The 25,810-nt window shown below is 25.7% G+C and overlaps 1 protein-coding gene across 1 annotated transcript; it reads left to right on the top strand.

The window, feature by feature from the left end:
• The first annotated feature begins 9,971 nt into the window (after nt 1-9,971).
• LOC100207208 (small ribosomal subunit protein bS21m) lies at nt 9,972-24,484 on the top strand. The gene is made up of 3 exons (XM_065797982.1): nt 9,972-10,064; nt 23,818-23,925; nt 24,294-24,484. The coding sequence occupies exons 2-3, from the start codon at nt 23,829-23,831 to the stop codon at nt 24,452-24,454; spliced, it is 258 nt and encodes an 85-aa protein (XP_065654054.1). The 5' UTR covers nt 9,972-10,064; nt 23,818-23,828; the 3' UTR covers nt 24,455-24,484.
• The last annotated feature ends 1,326 nt before the right edge of the window (nt 24,485-25,810 follow it).

Here is a 25,810-nt window from a genome sequence, read left to right on the forward strand (position 1 = left end):
TAAAAGCAAAATATTTAAATTGCCCGTGAATAACAAAAGAAATATGAAAATCTTCAGAACAAAAAAAAAAAAACTTTACGTAAAATACTTAAAAGATAGAAGCGAAGCTAACCTATCCCTCTACAAGCAATACAAAAACCTATTTGAAAAAATTAAAAAAGAAAAGCAAAAAATTTTATATTATTCTAATCAAATACGAAAACTTAATGGAGACTTAAAAAAAGCATGGGACATTGTGAAAGAAATAATTGGTAAAAGTAAATCTAATTTTAACAAAATGCCTTCTAGAGTAATAATTAATAAAAGCGAATAAAACAATAAGCGCGGTATTCAAAAACTAACAAAATTATCAAAAAAGGTTAATATGGTTTTCAAAAGCTACACTCAACTGAGAATGTAATCCTTGACCACTCAAATAGGATAAGTAGATAATTAAAAACAAAAAAAATACATTAGGGATTTTTATTGATTTGTCAAAGGCATTTGACACCGTCAACCATAAGATTTTACTGACAAAAATGAAAAATTAGGGTATAAAAATACAAGCTTTAAATTGGTTTAAAAACTACTTTATTAACAGACAACAGTGTGTTATTATAAATAGAAAATGCAACTTAAATTTACAAAAATCAAAATGTGGTGTACCCCAAGGTTCCATTCTTGCTCCTCTTTTATTTCTTATTTATATAAACAATCTTTCAAATGCCTCTAATATCTTTAAAACTATAAAATATATATATATATATATATACATATATATATATATATATATATATATATATATATATATATATATATATATATATATATATCTATATATATATATATATTATATAACTTATATATAATATATATATAACTTATATATAATATATATATAACTATATATTTATATATGTTTGCCGAGGATACAAACTTATTTTACTCATCAAGGACAATCAAAGACCTCTTTAAAAAAACAAATTTTGAAATTAAAAAAATTAGTGTATGGTTTAAATCAAACAAACTATCACTCAATATCGAAAAAACTAAATATATATACTATTCCACTCTAATCAACAAGTTAAAAAAATACCCCTGAACCTACCAACAAAAAATATAGAAAGTATAACCATCAAAAAAGCTTTGATTACAAAGTTTTTAGGGTTTCTAATTGATGAACACATCTCCTAGAAACCCCACATAAACTACATAAACACAAAAATATCAAAAATCATAGGTTTACTCTACAAGGCAAGACCATTTTTGTCACAAAAAGTTTAAAACTTGTTTAATTTTCATTCATACATAGCTATCTCATGTATGTCAATATAGCATGGGGCAGTACTTACAAATCTAAATTAGAACCACTTTACTTACGTCAAAAACTCGCATCAAGACTAGTATACAACAAAAACAATTTTACTCATGCTCAAACCTTACTGGAACAAATGATCGCACTAAATATATTTCAAATAAATATTTATCAAAGTATACTTTTCATGTTTAAGTATAAAAAAAGTCTCGTTTCAGAACATTTTACAGCACACTTTTTTAAAAACAATATAAATAAATGCAATACAAGAGCAACTGGCAACTCTAAGATACCGTTTGAAACAATAAGACTTCAAAAATTCTCAATTACATATCGTTTTCCCTATTTATTTAACAAGTTAATTTCCAGAAACGAATAACTAATAAACTTAAACAACGAACACTCTCTGAAATTAAAGCTAAAGTCTAAAATAATCAAATTGTAACTTAACTTTTAATACAAATCGATACAAAAAATAATAATAATAACAAGGCATATATGTAACACATACATATTATCACGTATGTGACTGATTTTTTGTTTGTATACTACACGTCTAGAAAAAGGTACTCGATGACAAGACTGACTTCAGTCTTCTGCGAGTTTCCTATAACTACAAACAAGTAATTCCTTTTATCAATCTTACACAAATTTCGCTTTTTTTCATATTTATACACTAACATTATTTTGAAATGTGGTAAATAAACATATAGTGAACTATCTTTACACTTCTCCGAAAAATCAGCAGATTTATTTCTATTTATTATATTTTTTATTTTAATTGGAAGAATATACGTTCACGTTATTATATTGTTGTATTTGGTATTTTATTTTACGTTCATGTTATTATATAGTTGTATTTGGTATTTATTTTAATTATGTCTCGGAGTTGTATGCCACTATATTTTTATCTACTTCGTATATTTTGAACTTTATGTTTGTGATATTTATATTTGTATATCTTTACTATCAATCTGTGATTGATTACTTGTAAATACTTTGTAGTTGTAAAATAAACATGTATAAAAAAAATTAAAAAAAATTAAAAAAAAAAGTTTAATTAAAAAAAAAAACTTTTTTCAAACGAATTATAAAGATTTTAAAAAAAGTCGCAATTTAATATTTATATTCTATTTATAAATCTTGAATCTTAAATTTTCAATCTTACATTTGCAATTTAATATTTATATTCTATTTATAAATCTTGAATATTAAAAAAAAAAGAAAAAAAAAAGTAATTTTCTTGTTTTTTTGTTGTTGTAATTCACCTCCCCAAGACCAAGAAGGCCACTACAGATGAGAGGCTACTTGTGGTTATAACCTTCTCCCAACTCTATAACTCCATTAGAAAGGATTAAGTAGAAGTCTGAATTGATCAATGAACAACATTAATATGGATGAGCTTAGCAGGAGAAAGAGCGGAAGTAAAAGAAAGACGAGGCCAATGTAGCGAAGATGTATTTTGCATCTGGGAATGTAAGCGAAGATGTATTTTGCATCTGGAAAGCTGCTCATAAGGCAATCAGTGAGCATGAGCAATCTGCTGGACACAATAATGCTACCTTGATCTTTGTTAATTGAAGTAAATGCAGTCCCAGGAATAATTGCAAATTTGCTAAACAGTTTCAGAGTGAAAAAGAGAATTGGAAAAATGTGTTGCGTTGAGGGTAATTGTCACCAAATTTCTTTCTTCCAAGTAAAGTTTAATTATATTTATACTTTTTGATTATTTATCTTTTTAGCCTATTGGCCTATTATTGAAATAGCATTTTTTATATTGTCAAATTTCTTTCCTACAATTATTAAATTTAAAGCAGCCATATATTATTCAATCATTGTTGGTTAAACCGCAGACTTTTTGCACGTAAATTAATAACATTTGTTGTTCGGTAGTTAGTGCCTGTCAGAAAACGATTTGAAAGTTTTTTTATTATTCATTTCAATGAGAGATCACGGGGCAGCTGATTTGTTTAATCTTGTTCAAAAGACATTAGAGATACACGCCATCAACATTAGTGGTTGCTGTGGGTAGTCGTATGGTAATGCCTCCAATATTTGTTGGGTCTACACTGAGTTGCAAGCCCATTTTATGAAGTTAAATCCACTAGCTGAATTTATTTAATGCGCAGGCCATTCTTTGAATATGGTTGGTGTTGCAGCAGCTGCTTCTTTCTTGGGCTATCTTCAACAGCGAGATAACTTTCTATTTGTTTTAATGCATCGCTCGGAAAGTCTTGATATCAAAACTGGAAAAAGGTGTAAAAGTTCCAAAAAAGTCTCGGACAGATGGTTTGCATGCGCAAATTCATGTTCTGCTCAACAAACAGGTTTTTATTAGTTACAGGGTATATTTATCAGAATAAGTTTTTTTGAGGTCTTAGTTGTCAATAGTACTTATGTATTTGTATATTTGAAATATGCGTATTAACTTCAAAGTAGTCATAAAAGAACTAAACAATGAAAAAACGCAGCATCCGAACACGATAGTAGAAGCTAGTAGACTATTCAGGAAAGAAATCTTATGCTCTATTTATTTCTCGTATTGGATTTCTTGTTTATTTTTCAGATATGGATTTTGTTGCAATTACATCGCATGCCCTAGAGCTTTTACAAATCTACGAAAACAATGCAGAGATTTAAGTTCCAAATAAATGTCTGCATTTTAAGAGTTTCGTTTCCACTTTAATTGATATTCGTGCCGGTGACCAAAGAAACTTGTATTACATTCCTAATGTCGATGTTATTCTAAGGGTGTTTCTTTCTGCTGCTATTACAAATTCTATAAGTAAAAAACAAAGATCTGATTTTACTGAGGATTGATTTTTTTAACGCTTATTCTTTGAATTACTTTGTTATAAATACGACATTTACTCGTTGGTTTTTGGTCTTGCGCAGTCATTTATTATGTAACACATTTAAAAATTGCGTCTACGTACAGATTCTAGTGTGTGAGTGGGGGGCCAGGATGACCCGAAGACGATCCTGAATATTTCTCAGCATTTTTGATTTAAATGCTTCTGCATATTCATTAGTTTACTTAATTTATTATTCACTACGCGCAACCCGAAAAATAGTGTCAACCCCTTGAAACAAGGTTGTCTTTTGTTCCCAGACATTTGTCTTTTGTTCCTAGACATTTACTTTGTGCCGGACCCCTACGAACTAACTAAAAAACGAAAAGTTAAAAACTATTTATGTGTAAACTTTAATTAAACTATAGTCACAGGAATAATATTTGTTCTTTTTACTCTTATAATTTAACTCTTGTTGAAAGATCTTCAAAGATTAATTTAGTACAAAAAATGGTTGAAAGTCTCAAATCTAAAAAATCTGTAAAAAAGTAAATATTAAAGAGATGAAACGTAAAAAATTGTGAAAATTGATGCCAATCACTACATAGTACTATTATGTGGTAATTGGTATTTTGTCGTTAAAACTTTTTAGAAAAAACAAACGAATAAATAGGTCATAATTTTGCTTCTATTTCATAGTCATGCTCCTATTTCTCTGTTCCATCGCAGTCATGATCTTGCCCCTATTTTTTTTGTCCTTTTTTTTCCTAAAATAGTTTTAAAAACTGATAAAAAGTATGACTAAAAAGTTTTCAAGACTTTTTTTTGTTGATATAAGTTTTATACCTCTTTAAATTAGATTCTTCAACGTTAATTTCATGAGTGATATTTGTTCAAATTTACTTTTCACTTCATTCACATTAAAACTAATATAATATAATATAATATAATATAATATAATATAATATAATATAATATAATATAATATAATGTAATGTAATATAATATAATATAATATAATATGCATGAATAAGTAGTACAATTTTTTTTTTTAATATTATTTTTTGAGGTAGAATTTTTTTTTTTTTTGGATAAAAAAGTTAGTTCAGAAAACTGTCTGGCAAAAATAGTTTTTCTTAAATGTTGACCAGAGTAATTTTGATGTTTGGCTTTTTAATTATAAATTCACCATAAAATTTTTTTTGAATCTTGAAATTTTAAGTCTGAAAAGAAAGTCTTATCTATAGGCATATAAGTTTAAACACCATCTACAGCCCCTTTTTTATGTGAAGTTGCAAAAAATTTTAACTGAAATGTTTTATTTTATTGCAAAGATAATTGGTCGAGTAATTTCATCATAAACTTATTTTTAAATTCTGATGATAGGCCATCAATGAAAAGAGTTTCAGTATCATTATTACAGTTTTCAGTTAAAGTATCTCATACAATTACCCAATAAAGCAGTAAACATTATCTTTGCCCTTGTCTCTAGTGTCTGAACAGACAAGATATGTTTTGCAATTATTGTTGTTGGAAACAGCACCAGTAAACAATTGAACAGTGTTCCTACTCCACAGTGCACTTTGTACTTTATTTGGATATTCGCAAATATATGCTATTGCGAAATCCACTTGAAGAACTCTTTCACTTGCAATCCCTTTGTCTTTTTCAAATTCAGCTTCTTAAACTCTTTTTAAATGAACGTGTTCCTAAAATTTAGATAAAGTAAATAGTAATTCCTCTATTACCTCTCCTATGCACCCATTTTTGGATTGTAGTTGAAGGCACCCAAAATAAACTACTATAGATGATACCTATTGCTTTAAGTAATAAATGAAAGTTCTCATGCAGTTTTCACTTACACTGGTTTGTGGGTGTTTCTTCTAAAAACAGTTTATTTTTTGACTTAAGCTTACAAAATGTAAAGAAAGGCATTATCTCTTCATAAATTGATTAAAAAATGAGTGAGCCTCTTTCAAAAGCATTATCAAAAAATATTTTCTTAGCCTTTTTTGTCTTTCCATTCTTTCGGATCATTTAGTTGATCTTTAAATTTTTGTCTACTAATTTTTTTTTTCTCTTCATATGAATCCTTTTCTCTGCTGTTCTTTTTTGCAACTTCCATTTTTCACAGGTTTTTAATCATTTTAATTTTTATTGAACAGTATTCTTTGTCAGTTTTCAATTTTCTCTAAAGTTCTTCAATCTCTCAGCTCAAGACATTTTTATTTTTATTATATGCTAACCTAAACTCAAAACAGGAAATTATTAAAATTTTCAAAGACCTTGCAATCAATTATTTATAGAACTATTTAATCTACCTTTTCAAGCTAATTCAAGCTGAAATAACTTTCAAATACTACTATGGTTATTTTCTTGTTGAATTTATTAAAGAAATTGAAAATAATTTAAAAAAAAGTAATTTATATCAGTATTATTTATATTCAAAAAAAAAATTTTTATATGTAGTATTTATGATTTAGTTCCAATCCTTATCAATTATTTATTTTCTGATTTTTTAAATTTATTTATCTTATCTGTGTAATGTCATGTATATATCTTTAATTTTAAAACTACCTTATGTGTGTGACTGAACTTTTTACAATTTTTTTTGTTATTTTACTACAATATCATAAAATTTTCTTTTAACTTTGTTTCTTCATTACTTTTTGCTTATAACTAAAAATATTTTCAAATAAAGCATTTTAGTTTGCTCACAAATAAAACTTTTCATTGTTTTTTGTTAAGTGTGTGACATAAGTATTTACATCATTATTACATATTGACATCATAAATATTTACTGAAATATAATATATATGTATAAATATTTTTTCAAAGCTAGGTTTTTTTTGTTTAAATAATATGAAAATGCTTTTATGTAATTATAACAATATTAAATATTTATTTATTTTGATAAATGGAAAATTATATGCTGGCATTAAAAATTAAAAAATTTCAAATTTTAATAACTGAAGAAATTAATATCAATATTTTTCCATATAATATACAAAAATTTTTAAATGTATTTTAAAATGTAAGTTTAGTTAAATGTAAAAATAAGCAAAAAAATCGTAAAAAAAGTGTGTTTGAAAAATTAGCTTTCTGGTTTTTTTTTTGAGAATCGCCCTATGGTATTTAACTGACATAATTAAGGTTAGATCATAACAAAACGCATTAATTTAATTGCGGAAATTAAGATTAAAAACCACAAAAACACAAATTAAAAGACTACATTGTTTTTAAACACGTTTTGAATGTTTTTATTTTAATTTTTAAATATAAAAACATTCTGAATTAATTTTTTTTTTTTTTGTTACTGTAAAGCATGCGCAAAGTGTTACTACATTGACTATCTTATAACCTGCTGCTACAAGGAAGTGCTGCTACATCCACCATCTTATAGCCTGCTGCTACAAGGGAGTGCTGCTACATCGACTATCTTATAGCCTGACTCGTAACAGAGTGCCGCTACATTGACTGAGGGTTTGGTTAGGGCAGGCAGTCTATCAAATAATAATAAAGAGTACTTTTTAAAAAAAGTTTTTAAATTTTTTCTGGTCTTTAAAACAATTTAAAACAAATAACCTAAAACTGACTTTTATGGTAAAAACTTAGAAACGGCCATGCAAGAGTATAAATATATATATATATATATATATATATATATATATATATATATATATATATATATATATATATATATATATATATATATATATATATATTTATACTCTAGGACTGTCCTGATTTGAAGGGTCTGTCCTGACTGTCCTGATCAGGTGCCAAAATGTCCTGATTTTAAAAAACCATAACAAAAAAGAAAAAAATATCATTTTGACAAAAACTAAAAAATAAAGCAAAGAGAAAAATGTTGACTTGGCAACTCCAACTTCTCCATTCAATTTTTACTATTTTCTTGCAATTTTAGGCAGTGTTGGCAGAAATGGCAGTGGTAGCAGACATGATAAGGCATGGTCAGCTTCAGACATTCAACAAAACAATTCTGAAAATTGAAAAAACAAGAGCAAGTGCATGTGATATTGTTAATGAGATAAAAGTATTGCAGAATAATCTGAAGGAGAGATTTGAGAATAAGTTTATTCCACTGGAAACTAAAAAGATACTTGCAAAACTATTTGAAGACGGAGTTATTGACGAAATTGCTGTCGAAAAAGAATTTACTGGTTTTTACGAGAGATGTCCTACTAATATTAACCTTTGGAAAGATAGCTTTGCTGATGCTGAAAAGTTCATGTGGATTCAAAACAGTGCAATAACATTTCCAGAGTTGGAAGAAGCTGCAGAAAGAATTAACCAAAAAATTGGACGTATAGCAATAAATACTGATGAACTATTTGATGAAGTTGTTTTGGTCAAGGCAGACTTGTCAACTAATTCTGAAACTTAGAATTCTGATGATATGAGTTGTGAAGAAAAATGGGTCCTGATGATAAAACATTTTGGAGAAAAGGGCGTTTCAGTAGCAAATTTTTCACTGGTGTACATTTTCATACATTTTCAGTCTTCCTGGAACTTCAGCTGCTGTGGAAAGGGTGTTTTCAATGATGAACAATATTTGGTCTCCTGAAAGAGGTTCTTTGCTAGTTTCTACTCTGAAAAGTTTGCTTTTTTGTAAGTTAAATATTGATCTCAATTGCTCACAGTTCTATGAAAAGATAAAAAATGACCAGTTGTTCCTGAAAAAAGTACACTTACATTACAAAAATGTAAAATAAAGCTGGTTTTTAATGTTGTATTTTTTGTCATTTTCACTTTTAGTGAGCTTTTGTCTTGATTTAGACTTTCTGCTTATTTATATTTGTCCTGATTTGACAGGTTAAAAAAGACATGATGTCCTGATTTTTCCAAAATTTCATGTGGTAGCTCTATATATATATATATATATATATATATATATATATATATATATATATATATATATATATATATATATATATATATATATATATATATATATATATATATATTTATATATATATATATAATTTATATATATATATATAATATATATATATATATAATATATATATATATATATATATGCAATATATATATATATATATATATATATATGCAATATATATATATATATATATATATATATATATATATATATATATATATATGCAATATGTATATATATGCAATATATATATATATATGCAATATATATATATATATATATGCAATATATATATGCAATATATATATATATATATATATATATATATATATATATATATATATATATATATATATATATATATTGCATCCCCATGCCAAACCCCTTAGTCAATGTATCAGCACTCCTGCAGCAGCAGCAGGCTATGAGATAGTCAATGTATGTAACAATGTATTTATGAAGTCCCCATAGCCTCCTGTTTTAGTATGATGTCATTAAATTATGCGCATCTGGACTCATTTTAAAGTTTCTGGGGTATCTTTAAGGCTCTGTGCTAAAGTGCACAAGTTTGCATTTCTTCATGTTTAACTCCATGAGCCAATACTTGCTCCATACCGTATATAGACATTTATCAATCTTTTTTGGTTGATATTTACTATAGTCCATACAGCTTTTTCAGATAAAGAAGAAAAAAACAAGGAATAACAATATTAAAAAATTGACACTACAGTTGATGTAGCAGCACTTCTTGCATGTTCATCCTATTCACTTAGTTGATGTATGTACTGAAACCCCGGCAGCAGGCCATTTTAGTATCATGTCAGACAGGTTATTATATTTCAGTTCATAATATTTTAACCAATTTAATGAAAACTTTGTGGGACCATATCTCTGATTTTTCTAATTTTTACATATACTTAATATATACTGCATTATGTAAATAATAATAATTAACTTGTATCATATTAGAAAAAAATTACAACCTTAACTTTGGGAAAAATCTAAAAATTGTTTAAAAACGTCAAAATTTTGCTATTCAACAAGTCTTTACAGGTAAGTTTAATGGTTAGTTGTTATTGTCTGCAATAAATAGAAAAAATATAAGCAGCTTTTTGCAGTTTAGAACTCAAATATATCTATGATTATTTGAAGTGTTTGTAATTCAAAATTAATTACTTGTTTGATATTTTAATGTAAAACAGGTAATTTGTTACTTTTGATGTTAATGTTGCAGATTTTTCAATTATATTATTTTTTTGTATCTTATTGTATCTAATGTGTTGAATCTATCTTATTTTTTTCTTTAATTATAAAAAATTCAATTTTTTAAATTAAAGAAAATTTTGATTTCTTGTTTTATTGGCCTTAAACTTGAAGTTAGATAAAAACACTATTAATAAAAACTCTATTAATAAAAGGAACTTTCATTCAGAGTATTTTTTATTTGCTTCTAAATGAAAAGAACCCTAAAATAGTATTTTAGGATCTACAAAATAACAAATCCTCATATTTGCCTTTTATTAGCCTATGAATAAAAGGAACCCCAAATTAGTAGGTTCAAAAGTTCCTCCATCGATAGTCTTGCAGAACAGCTAAAACTAAAGTTTCAAAATGAGATTGATTTTTATAAAACACAAAATTGCTCAAGTCTCTGTTCATTGGACCATATAGGAAATAATAAATGAATTTGAAACAACCTAATATATTGTGAAGCAAGGTTAGGCTTTGTGGGATGTTGAAGGAATCTGGCTCAACTGGCACAATTTTACAAAATTAACTTCTGAAGTTGTAAAGGAGCTGTAAGGAGGTGGCAACTTTTATAAGGGTAATAGTAATAGAAGTTTATTACCAGGAGTAAAAGGTTTTGTTAGCATAAAGACAGTTAAAGGTAGACAGTTAGGGTGTTAACCAACCTGATGGCACCACATATAACGCGGAATTCCCAACTTTTTTAAATATCCCAAAAGTTCAAAAAATCATTAAAAAAAAAACAACCTTTAATCCTGCTATTAACAGACTTAGATTTTAAGTGTTACGCAAGAAACGTAGAAATACTTAGTACACAAAACGAAGAAAATAATTTATTTGATCGAAAACAATTACTTTCTTTACAAAAGAAAAAGTGTAGCAAGTCATTCAATTCAGTCATTCAAAAAGCGTAGCAATTCATTCAAAAATAAAATACATAGTTACATAGTTTTTTTATTCGTGTTTTTTATTTTAGATTTTTAATTTACAATAAAAAAAATTTTAAACCAACGAATGCTGTTTATCTTTAGTTAGAAAAGTAAAAGATTTTAGCATAGTAATTATTCAAAAAATGGCTTTTGTGGAGGTAAATGTCATTTCGAAATTACTTTTAAAAAAAGATTAAAAATTTTTAATCTTTTTTTAAATTAAAGTAATTAAAAATACTGTAAGTAAACTAAATTTGCTGGTAAAGCATTTAGGTGTAAGCATTTTATTATTAATTAAGTTAATAAATCATTTGTATTTATAAATGTTATGTTTTATTCGGTTATAAATTTTAGTTGATTAAAGTAACAAAAACTTTTTTAACAACCTAAACTAAACTAAACATACATGTCTCTGAAATATATTGCTAAGTATATAAATATTATCTTAGATTTTGTCAAAAATCCTTTACTTCAGTCACGTAGAAGTGGTGGGAGTTTTTCTTTTTATTCGGATAAAACTTCTGACATTACTTTGATTGAACAGTTAACTATACATGGCACTTTCGAACACAATGGCATTGTAAAAGAACATTTATAGGGATAGTTCCTTTAAATAAGCTCACCGGTTCTAGTCTATCAGCTCTAAATGTTTTTGATGTTATTCAAAATTTTTTCAGAGCTAATAATATCTAATTTAAAAATGCTCGCTTTGCTTGTATGGACACAACAAGTGTCAATTCTGGTGTAAAAGGAGATTTAAAAACTTACATTGAGGATGCTGTGCCACTGTGTGTTTGGTTTAGGTGTACAAGTCATAAACTTAGGTTATGTTTTAAACATATTTTGAAGGACTTTCCAACTATTATGGAGGTAGATATTTTATTACATAACCTATGGAATTTTTTTAAGATCCGCACACTAGCCATGCATTTGCTGCAGGAATGCTCTGAAATCTGCAGAGAACTAGAAACCATGTTTCCAATGTGTCCAAGTCTAACTCATTGGACTGCACACGATTGAGCTTGTTTAGTTTAGTTCAGAGGTTATAAACTAATTTTACAAGCTTTATCAACGTGCTATACCAAACAAAAAGAAGCAGAAGCACTCGTTCTATTTATACATGCGAGTTCACAATCTACCATTGCAACAATAATAATACTCTTAGATGTGTTTGAAGTGATTTGTCCACTTGTGCTAGCACTACAAAGTTCACAAGTAGGAATTAGTCTCAGCGACATTCCAACTTATGTGAATCAAGCTAATCATAATTTAGCTGATTTAATTTTGGGTACTTGAGGGAAGTATTTCATGGAAAAAAGTTTTATTAAAATGAAATCAGTGACAGATGAAATAACTTTTTTCGATACCAGCCACAAGCTGATTAAAAAAAAAAAAAAAACTTTGACCTAAGTGACTTTGAGTTAAACATTTTTAGATCTTTTGTAAACAGTTTTAAAAGTGAACTAAAAACCACTTTCGCGCAAATGGAATTTTGGCAATTGCTTTCAATTTTTGGCCCAAGGCAATCGCCTAAAACACTCAGCCAACTGTCTAATTATGGTAAAGAAAGCTTAGAGCAACTTATAACTCACTATGGAAAACCAAAAAGCAGTATCAAATTTGGAGCATTACATATTCAAGTTCCAGATATCTGAGAATAGAAAGCTTGATGATGATTGCAACAGATGGTTCAAAGGAGTGTTATGATAAAACGTAAAAGTCTAAATATGAGAATTACCTTGTAAGTTGATAATTTACAAGGTAAATCTCATATTTTGATTTTTTTATTTGAGACTACAGACGATTGGTGAATATTTAATGTTTGTAATTTTTTTCACGGAATATTCATGGTGGTTTCTTTGTACTCCAGCTGTGTTTTTACAATTTTGTTTGTAGCAGTTGACTGAATTTTTATTTGGATGCAAAATAAAAACCTTTTGTTCGCACAACAAGTGCCAAGCTTAATAAGGTAAATAGTAAATGGTTTTAATAATCATTATCTTGTACATTTAGATATTATTAGACGTCGAAACTTTCTGCATGACCACCAAGTTTTCTTATCGTTTTGAACCCAATCGTTACCTCAATAAATTATTGTAAACAATCGTTTAAACTTTTTTGAAAAATATAATATAGTTTTTTTTTTATCATGTTAAATTTTACTTAAAATAAATAAAGTAGATTTAATTATTATTTAAAAGCGAATTATGCAAATAAAGTAGATCAAAGTATCACATTGTTAATTGTTTATTTGCATAATTATTTATACAATTTAAAATATTATTTATTAATAATAAAAGATCGTACTTGTTTTCTTGCTACCAGAAGAAAAGATATAAATATGAAAAAGATTAAGAAGATTGCTTAGAAAGAAACAGAAACAAGTTGAAAATTGATCGGTTTTATAATTTTGCATTTATAAAAAATAAATTTTCTGTATTTAGAATTGGCGCAACAAGTTTTGCCTAGAAACTTTTGTAATGTACAACTTTTTTTTTCTTTTCTTTAATTACCAGCTGAGAGCAACCTATATTCCCAATATTATGATAATGCTGTATAAATTTTATTCCTAGGTAACACCCTGACAGTTTTTTTTTCATGCAATCTTTCAGAACTTTACTTTATCCAGAAATGGATAAAGTATCAAAGTTAGAAAAATTAGCTATATCTAAGTATCTAATAGTTAAGGCTTCATTTTGTTTTTTTTAAGTTACAACATTTATATTTCCTGGAAAATCTGATATGCACACAGTCTGTGTTTGTATACACATCAAAAACTAAACCTTATGGTTAAAGCATTAAAAATAGAATTAAATTCAAAAGATCTGACAATCTGCATCTTAATACTGAGGCAGTCTCCTGTTATGTTTCAAAAATCTTACCACCTCTAATAGAGGATTAATTTGATTTATATTTAAATCAGATTAATCCTCTAATACACAGCTACTAATACAAATGAAGTACTTGTCAAATGAACTTGCTCAAGTCATTATTTCTCACTTCAATCATGCTGTTCAAAAGCTTATGTAGCATCAATGAGCAGTCTTTTGTCATTCACACATTAATTATCTATTAAGTCAATGATATTAACATCAATATTTTCGATTGGGTATTTGTGCATTATTTTGGTGGTTTTTTTCCTGGAAAGACAATAGATCTTTAAAGAGATTCTGTTTGTGTCAGCTGTTTTGTTCCAAAAAACTTATAGTTATTTCAAGTATTCAATAACATCAAATATCCATTGGCATCTAATTGGTGACATTATTGCCACATTACACGAGCCTGAGCTCAAAAAATACTAGAGGCATTTATCCTTATCTTATTAAAAAAAGATTTAATGAATTATCATATATTCAATGTTTTTAATTGTAAACTAATTATCGGTAAAAATTAGAAAACAAACCTAATAATAAAAGTGGTTTATTTTTATTATAGAATTCTTCAATACTCTTGATATGTTATGGGTGTTTTTTAAAAAACTGTTGATCATTAATTTTGTAACATAATAAGTTTTTTTGATTTTGACATATAAAACTACTTAATTGTGTAAATTATGTTTAAAGTATCAAATTTTTAAAATAATGCTTGGCTCCCAATAGTTATTGTCAATTTATTTATGTCCCTACTACTATACTAGTATAAAGACCAGATCAAGAAGGAGTGACCAATCATATTTTCTTTTTCTTAATAATAATAATTGGTTTTTTTTAATAATAATAATAATAATAATAATAATTTATAATTGGTTGCATCCCCTACATGGGCCAGTAGGTTTCCAATAATGCATTTATACCTTAAATAATTGAAGAATATTATTTAGCATTAATTTAAAACGCTGCCATTTTTGGTGCAAACATAACAAGTTAAAAATGCTTGCATTTTTAGATAGTTAGGTCTTATGGTCTGATATGTTGTTAATCTGACATTAATAAAAAGTGTTAGAGAAATCTACAAGCATTTCAAAATGGCTAAAGATGAATAGACAATATATTTTCAGAGTTCTAAACTGCCATCTACACATTTATTGTAGGCAATAACAGCTTATCAGAAAATCTTTCTGATAATATATATAAAAATATATTTAATTTCATTTTGGCATTTTTTCACGATTTTAAGATTAAAGTTGAAGATATTTCTCTAATATGATAAAAGTAAAAAAAAAACAAAAAAAAAACCCGTTTTATATGAACAGAATGATCAAAAAAAAAAGAGTCTCTTGTTAAAACAAGTTATAAGACTTTAAAGTAGTATTTTTTTAAAATTCATGAAACATTTTTTGAACAGTCACTAGCGATTCATTTTCTCTTGTTGTTGGTTTTCTGATTGCAAATCCACACTTAACAATCATCCATAAATTTTTAATAAGGTTCATATCAGGTGATGAGACCAGCCAATCCAACACTGTGATGTTATTGTGTTACAGATACTGTTTGACATAATGGGACGTGTGACAAGGTACTTCATTTTTTTTGAATATAGCTCCACCTGTTAGAAAGTGAATTAACAGCTCGGGTAGCAGTTTTTTGCCCAACATCTTTATATACTGTTGCTGTCTCACTGTTCCCTCCACTATATACACTCTTCCAAAACAGATTGAGATCATAGACCACGCCATCATTGATTCTGATGATTTATAATTTTCACCAGGCAGTCAAGAAATTATTTCTCACCAGAATGTTGAAGCACTTGTTATCAAGAGCTTTGAATATTGACTCATCTCTGAAAAAAATCTAAAACACAAACAAATAAACAAGAAGTCAAAAGAATAAAGTTTGCTCAAAAGAGCAAATTTCTGCCTTTAGTCTCATAGTTCCCAACATTATTAAAATTGTTTAAATTTATTAAAAATGTTTGAATTCAATTAGTTTCCTGTGCCAATTCCTAAATGATTATTTAGGAAAACATGTAAGGATGCATACATAGTTGACTATATAGGAGTTGGCACAATGAAATGTACATATGTAGATTGAGAATTTTGGTTTGGGAAGGCAAACATTAAACCAAAAGTTAAAATTAAAAAAATATTTAAATTAAAAAATAATAAATTGTTTTACTGTTCAAAGAAACTTTTATCCAAAAAATAATTTCAGCATATACTTAAACTAAACGAAGTATAAATTGATTTGTTAAATCAAGTTTTTTTAAAGCTAAGACATCAGATTTAATAGTTTTTCCTCCATGTAGGAAATATATATGGCTTATATGACCACGCACACAGCATTTTGTTTTGACAATTTGGCTGCAGCACTTTGCATGTTTTAAGTTAGCGGGTTTAAAAAATGTGCTGAATAAACAAATGTAAACTTAAGCTAAAATTAAAAATAAACTGGAAACTGGAAAGAGAAATGAAAACTAAAAAGAAAAAAAAAATGCAAAACCAAATTTTAAAAATAAAAATCTTATCGAATGGTAAAATAAAGAAAAAAATTAATCAGAAAAAATAAAAGCATAAAATTAATGTTTTTATTTTAATTACAAACTTTAATATTTTCTTATGTCTACAAAGCAAATAAAGCATTAAAAATTTCTGTTAGTAGAATTAGAACCCTCAACCAATGCCAATATTACAAATGCGCCTCATAAATGATGCAATTAATCAACCTATGTGCTATGACAATGTGGCTGTATTTGAAATGTTATTTGCCTTAAACTATTAATTGGAATGCTTTTAAATTAAATTAATTTGATTTATTAATCAAGACGCTTTTAAATCAAAAAATATGTTAGTTTTATGCTTTTCTTTTCTTTCCTTTTGTTGTTTGTTAATTTTGCTACTTGTTAAGTTAGTTTCCCTTTTCAGTTTATAATTTGTTTATTTTTAATTTTCTCATGGTTTTTTTAGCACATTTCTTAAAACACACAAATTATTAGTATATGCAAAAAACCATGGCCAAGTTGTCAAAAAAAAAAGTTGTATGCGTGGTCATATAAGGCATGCAACCACATGCCTTTCCTCAGAAGGCTTGAAGGAGCTTTATCTTGTTGATTTTGCCAAGCAGAGTCAGTTCTGAAAACGTCCATTGAAGGCTGTAAATAATCTTCCAATATATCTCTATGCCGATATTGATTGAGGCAATCAGTGTATAAATGCCACCAGGCCAGTACTAGATCCAGCAAAGCAGCCCCAATTAAGCCTCCTCCTTAAAGCCTTGACAAAAAAAATCAGGATTGTATTTTTTGTTTTTGTATATCCAGACCAAAGTCCTTTTCTTGCAATAGATAAGTTTGAAGTTCGACTTGTTCGAGAAAATTACTGTTATCCATATCTCTACAGTAACACATTTATCTCCAAACTAAAATCCTTTTCTTGCGGTAGATAAGTTCAGAGTGTCCAAGAAAATTACTGTTCTCCATAGCTCTACAGTCCATGCAGCTCTTTCTTTGCACCATCTTCTTTGCTTGAGACAATCTTTGATGCTTAGTAGTGGCTTCTTTGTTGCAAGATACAAATTGAGTTTTTCTTCATCAGTTTGCTAATTGTTGATCGGGTAACTTGATGTGCATCTGTTATTGCATTAAGGTCTGAGGCAATTTCAGCTATGCTCATGTTTTGGTTGTGTTCAGCGAGCATAATTGCTTTATTTTTGTCGCTTTTTGACATTTTTTTAGGACAACTAGAACGACTTTTGTCTTCGACTGTGCTAATCTTGTTATAATTTAACATTGCATTCGCTTCTCTTAAGCTAATGTCTGATTTCTCATTTACTGAGACCACTTTTGTGCATGCCAGCAATTTTTAATTGATATTTTATTTTAATTGCTTTTTAAATTCATATTTTTGTTGTTGCAGTTTTGAAATTTTAGCTAACTGTATTCAACATTACATTTTTGTCATAATATTTTAGGCAGCAAAGATATGTTAACAAAAATCAATCAAAAAGAATCAAAAAAATTGTTTCTAAAAGGAATTGAATTAGTGTGCTAATACTTTTTAAATGAGTGCACTTATACATTTGCACACTTATTTTCACTCATTTTTCAGAGTAGTCATTAAACTTCTTATTAATTTATCAAAACAAAAAACATATTTGACATTATATTTATTTATTTGGTTACGTCTTTTATTAAAAAAAAAATTAAAATTAGTTTTTGATTTATATTGACTATAAAAAAATGTTACGAGTGCGCTAATACTTTCTGGAAGCACTATATATATATATATATATATATATATATATATATATATATATATATATATATATATATATATATATATATATATATATATATATATATATATATATATATATATATAGGGCCTATTCTAGGAAAAAAATGTGGGCGGCGTTGCCTACTTGTCCTCAAGTAATTTAGCGGAAAAAAAAGTCCTCAAATTTTAATTTGGGCAGTGCCCAAATTGGTACCCAAATATGGTCGACGCTGTCGAAAACAGTCTAGAATAGTCCCTGATATATATATATATATATATATATATATATATACACATACATATATATATATATATATATATATATATATATATATATATATACACATAAATATATATATATATATATATATATATATATCTGTGTATATATATATATATATATACACGTACATATATATATATACACACACACGTATATATATACACATATATACATTTGTTTATCTACTATATATTATATTGACATATTAAAAAAATGAAAAAAATAACAGATTTTTTTTTAAATAAAAAGATTGCCTGCTCATGCTCAAGCTCAAGCTAAAACCTGAGTCAATGCAGCAGCACTCCTTGCATATTCTATATATTTCAGTCTATGTAGCAGCACTACTGGCATGTTCTATCTATTTCAGTCAATGTAGCAGTTCTTTTCGCATGTTTTACCTATTTTAGTTAATGTATGACTACATTAATTACCTATTTCAGTTAATGTATGACTACATTAATTACCTATTTCAGTCTATATATGTACACTTTTCCATGTTCAAACTACTTCAGTAGATGTTGTGTATAGGGCTGTTTCATGTAACTTAAGTACTTAAGTAATTGTTTAAACAAATCAAGTACTTAAGTAAGTTTTTATTACTTAAATAAAATCAAGTAATTTTTTTTCCGAATTAAATCAACAGAAAATTGATATTTTATAAAAATTTGCATAAAAGTTATCCCATTTTATATTTTGAACCCTAAAATTAAAGTATTATAACTTTTAGTTTATTTTATTTTTAGTTTATTTTAATTATTTCTTAGTTTTGTTTATACCATATTTTCTAAAAATGATTATAGTTTAGACTATCCAAAAAAATATAAGTTATAAATTATAAGAAATTATAGCAGGAGATGCGTATTAATGTCTTTCTTATAATCTTAAAGATCCTAAAGCATCAGAAGTTAAATGCAATGACTCCAACATTAGAGTCTTTTGGACTCCAACATATTTCATTGGACTCTAAAAACTAAAAAATCTTTACGAAAAAAGAATAAGACTGAAGAGCTTTACCATTTCTTGCTCAAAACTCCAATTTAATAAAAAACAAGGCTTACTTAAATGTTTTTGAATGCATTAAAAAAGAAATGGCTGAATTTGAAGGATCAAATGACTGTCCAAAAATGCTTATAAAATTTTACTATACTTTAAAGTTTTTATCAGCATCATCAATTGTTACAGAAAGATGCTTTAGTGCTCTAGATTTTTTTTTTTTTTTTTACAAATTTAAGAACATCTTTGAATGATAAATTGATAGAAATTTTAAGTTGTCAGTGTTCTATCTTGAAAGTTTAGTTATGATTTTTTATACCTATATAATACTATATCATACAAAAATGTAATATTAGATGTAATTTTTCATTGTTTGGAAAACAACTAAAATTACTTAAAGTTATTTAAGTTACTTAAGTAATTTGAAAAAATTTACTTGAGTAATTTTTTTCCATTACTTGAACACCCTTAGTTGTGTTCAATAAAAATATAATTAAAAAATAATAATAAAACAAATATATTGAAATATTCAAAAAATAAAAACAAACACATTTTGCATTAAAAAAAAAGAAAAAATTCAAGTCAATTTAATTTGCGTTTTTGCAGTAATTTAAAAAAGCATTTCATTTGCAACTAATTTGACATAAATTGTTGTTGAAAGAATTTTTCAAAAGCCAAATATTTATAAAACTATATTTAAAATTGTGTGTATATATATATATAAACAGTATGTCAAAAAAGTCTAGCAGCCCTTGTTGATTTTTCAATAAAAACAAAATTTTATATGCTTAAACTTCGATTTTTGACCTCAATTTTTTTTTTATATTGAATTTATATCAAAAAACATTTTTATAACAAGAACTTAATATTCTTATACTTAAAACAAAAATTATCCACTAAATTAGAAAAAGTGTATCACCCCCTAATCATTTTTTAACTTTTCTGTTGTTTAAATTAGTAAAACTGCAGAAAGTAAGCCAAAAACAATCAAATTTGATTGATAGAAGTTATCTAAACTAATTTTTTAGCAAAGTTTGTTTTCTTTTTAGGATCTTAATAAGAAAATTATGGCGAAAAGATATGAAATTCATGAATCAGTAAAAAAAACTGATCCTGGGACACTATAAAAGTGGAAAAGGATATAAAACTATTTCTAAAATAATCCATGTTAAGCCTAATAGTGTAGGAAATATCATTAGAAAATATAAAAAAATGAGTACTATTAAAAATTTGCCAAGAAAGGGACGCCCAGCTAAGACTACCCAATTCAATGATAGAGAAATTATTTGAAAAGTTGAACAAGATTAAGGATTATCTGCACCAAAGCTTGCAAAAGATTTACAAACAGATCATGGTGTAACTGTAAATCCTCAAACTATTTGCAATTGCTTGAAAAATCAAGGTTTTGTAGGTAGAATTGCTCCAAAAAAGCCTTTTTTGAGTAAAAAGAATCAAAAGAAAAGATTGGCTTGGGCTAAGAAACATTTAAATTGGACTATTGACCAATGGCAAAGAGTTTTATGGTCTGATGAAACAAAAATATGTTTGTTTGGTTCTGATGGTATCATACGCAAATGGAGAAAAAATGGTGAATGCCTAAATCCTAAATGTATGAGACCAACTGTCAAGCATGGGGGAGGTGACATTAGGCTTTATTATAAAATTTCAATATAATATATACTTCTAACTTATTTTTTCCTCTTATCATAGGTCAATTGATGGTTTGCTGCTCTTTTGCTTGGAGTGGTGTTGGCAAACTCGAATTCATTGATGGAATAATGACAAAAGAGGTTTATACTGACATTCTGAAGCGAAAACTGAGATCAAGCGCCAGAAGTGCTGGCTTATCTCGTCATTTTATCTTTCAACAGGATGGATATCCTAAACACACATCAAAGTTAGCTACTGAGTGGTTAAAGAAAAACAGTATTAAGATGTTAGATTGGGTTCCTCAGTCACCAGACCTAAATCCGATTGAAAATTTATGGAATCTTTTTAAAATTAAAGTAGCTGATCAAAAACCATCCAGTTTGTCGCAATTAAAGGCAATTCTCATTGAGGAGTGGGAAAAATTTGACACACAATGGCTTAAAAACTTAGTAAATTCAATGCCTAAAAGATGTCTTGTAGTCATCAAGGCAAAAGGCGCACAAATAGACTATTAATTTTATATTAGCAAAATATTTATATAATGGGTGATACACTTTTTTGACTTACACTTTTTATAATTTAGTGGATAGTTTTTGTTTTAAGTATAAGAATATTAATTTCTTGTAATAAAAATGTTTTGTGATATAAATTCAATATTTATAAAAAAAGTTTGGGTCAAAAATCTATATTTAAGCATATAAAAATTTGTTTTTATTGAAAAACTATCAGGGGTTGATAGACTTTTTTGACATACTGTATATATATATATATATACTATATATATATATATATATATATATATATATATATATATATATATATATATATATATACACACACACATATGTATATATACATATATATATATATATATATATATATATATATATATATATATATATACACATATGTATATATACATATATATATATATATACACACACACATATGTATATATACATATATATATATATATATATATATATATATACACACATATGTATATATATATATATATATATATATATATATATATATATAAATATATATATATATATATATATACATATATATGTATATATACATATGTGTGTATATATATATATATATATATATATATATATATATATATATATATATATTATATATATATATATATGTATATATATATGTATATATATATATATATATATATATATATATATATATATTAGGGTGGTGCTAAAAACAACTTATTTTAAACATGTCAGCTGACAACCCCTAAATGTGTTTTATATAATAAAATAATACTGGATTTAAAAAATTTTTGAATAAAAAATATTTTTACGGGTGCCACAAGGCCCTTATACATCAAACAGGTTCCTAATATTATAAAAAAAAAAGTTTTTCAAAAGTGTCATGTTGGGTCTCAAAAGAAGCAAAATTTTATAAAAATTTCAAAAATAACAATTATTTTTAAAAAAAAATTGTTATTTTATAGTTTATTGCAAAAAAAATGACCTTTTAAACTAAAAATGAAAAAAGTTTAATTTTTTTTAATTATAATTTCAAAAAAAATCTTAAATAATAGTTTTTTTATAAAATAATTGTTATTTTTAGAATTTTTATAAAATTTTGCTTCTTTTGAGACCCAACATGATATACTTTTAAAAAACTTTTTTTTTTATAATATTAGGAACCTGTTTGATGTATAAGGGCCTTGTGGCACCCGTAAAAATATTTTTTTTTCAAAAATTTTTTAAATCCAGTATTATTTTATTATATAAAACACATTTAGGGGTTGTCAGCTGACATTTTTAAAATAAGTTGTTTTTACCACCACCCTAATATATATATTTATTTATATATGTATATATATATATATATATATATATATATATATATATATATATATATATATATATATATATATATATATATGTATATATACATATGTGTGTGTATATATATATATATATATATATATATATATATATATATATATATATATATATATATATATATATATATATATACACATATGTATATATACATATATATATATATATATATATATATATATATATATACACACATATGTATATATATATGTATATATATATATATATGTATATATATATATATATATATATGTATATATATATATATACATACATATATTTATATATATATATATATACACACACACACACACACACACACACACACACACACACACACACAATTTTAAATAAATTATAAAATCGTTATTTATAAAGTTTAAAAGAAGTTGTTATTAGACTATATTATTTAAAAACACTGAATATTTTCTATACAATGCTGAATAATTTATAAATTAATTTCAGTGATAAAGTCTAAAATTAGGTTTTGTTTTCAATTATTATAATTATGTACTTAAGGTTTACCATTGTTATTTATAATTTGTTAACTTGTTTACTTTTGCTGTTTTTGATAATAATTTTTTTCTTAGTTGAATTTTATTTTTAAAATAGTATTCTTGTAACGATCTTTGTTTGTATAAAAATAGTTGTATGATGATCTTTGTACCTTCAGATAGATTACAAATGGCTCACCATGCGTTTAGAGCACGTACTGTTATGGTTGGTCCCCAAGGTCCAATAGTAGCATATCAAAATTTAATGAAAATAATGAGTGTGGAAGGTATGAATTTTGATAGAGTTTGATGTTGTTTATTGTGGAAAAACTTTTTTAGTTTCTCTCTCTCTCTCTCTCTCTATATATATATATATATATATATACATATATATATATATATATATATATATATATATATATATATATATATATATATATATATATATATATGCATAGACAGGCACTGAATGATTTAGACATAAGATATTGTTGGGACACAAAATAGACACTTTCAATAATATGAATTTATGTATAGTTTGTTCATATTTTTTATAAATGTTTTTTAAGTATATTTTTTGTTAAAATAATTTTATTTTATCAATATTTTATTTTTAATTCTTATTATATTTTAAAGATGAAATCTATTTTCATAGGGCTTACGCGTCAGGTGCAATTACAACGTCGGTATGAAAAACCAACTGTAAAGCGGCATCGTCTAGCATATGAAAAAGCTTTGTACACTTACAATACAAGTATGAATGCTAAAATTAGTCTTCTTATGAGAGGTCATCGAACTGAATATCCTTGGAGTTAATTATAATTTAACAAATTCAAAAATTATTGAGTTGTAATGTATTCTGAAACACTAAAAAACATTTTTTCTATGTTTTTCGAAAATATAAAAAAATTATATTTTGTTCATGTTTTAATTTTAAAAATATTTTAATAAACATAAAAATCTCATATAAATATAAATATTTGCTTTAGTAAACATATTTTTTTTTATGTTTCAATAAAAAAGCAGTTGATAAATTTTTTCAAGACCGTACAAAGATTAGATAGACTTCAGAAAATCTTTAAAAACCTTTCCCGATCTTTTTTGAGTTCAAAATTATTATTTTTTATGTCTATATATGGATATATAGACATATAAAGTAATAATTTTTAGCAGTTTTTTTTTTTTAATATTTTCTAATAGTTTTTACTTCTTCATTTAAATATATAGCTAATAAGAGCCACAATACATATAGAAACAGATTTCTATATTCTATTTTATTTTGATAATAATTTATTTTGATAATAAAAATAATGATTATGATATCTTAATAAAAGTTTTAAGACTTAGTTATTTGTAAACTTAAAAAAATCCAATTAATTGTAACTTATTAAACACATTTTTTGAATTTAATAAATAAGTTACACTTAAAATATAGATTTTAATCTTTAGTCGAAAAATTATTAATCTTTAATCGAAATTAAATTTTAAGTAATAGGAAATACATTTATTATATATTATTTATATATAAAATAAATGTATTTACAATTATTATAGATTTATATTAGTATTTCTCTAATTTGACTCTGATGATAAGTAAAGATGTTGTTTTTTTGAATTATTGTATATGTAATTTTTTAATTGTTTTTATTTGTTTTTTAAAATTATTTTTTCTTCTTCATTTGAATATATGGCTGATAAATGCTAAAAGAGGGATGAAACTTTAAGTACCATTCACTCTCAAAATCAGAGTGAATAAGTACTTAAACTATTAAATACCATCAATCTCAGAATGAACAAAAGTTGTTTCTTATCATACAGTACATGCAAACAAATATGTCTTACAGTACATACAAACAAATGCGCCTACATATAAATATGAACATCTTGAGTCTTGTAACATACTCTATGACAATTATATGGTTTTTAAAAGTAGATTTTTCTTCTTATTTTAAAGCTGACTTTCTAACTTTTGTAACTGAAAAATTCTTTTGTGAATTAAATAAGGGCAGCATGCCAAAGATTATTGCTCTTGATATAATAAAAACTTTTGATAAAGTTTGACATAATGGTTTCTCTATAAGCTTGGTTTATATATATATTTTTCAATTATTTCTTGTTAAGTGCATTACTACAGTCATCCTGAAAGGCCAACACCTTTTTTCATTTCCAGTA

Source organism: Hydra vulgaris, chromosome 05 (assembly GCF_038396675.1).
Source record: "Hydra vulgaris chromosome 05, alternate assembly HydraT2T_AEP".
Lineage (NCBI taxonomy): Eukaryota > Metazoa > Cnidaria > Hydrozoa > Anthoathecata > Hydridae > Hydra > Hydra vulgaris.

Excerpts from the sequence above, each read along its gene's own strand:
- LOC100207208 (XM_065797982.1), top strand. The coding sequence starts at position 23,829 with ATGGCTCACCATGCGTTTAGAGCACGTACTGTTATGGTTGGTCCCCAA. Across the intron at positions 23,926-24,293 it reads GAAAATAATGAGTGTGGAAG|GGCTTACGCGTCAGGTGCAA; the intron begins GTATGAATTTTG and ends CTATTTTCATAG.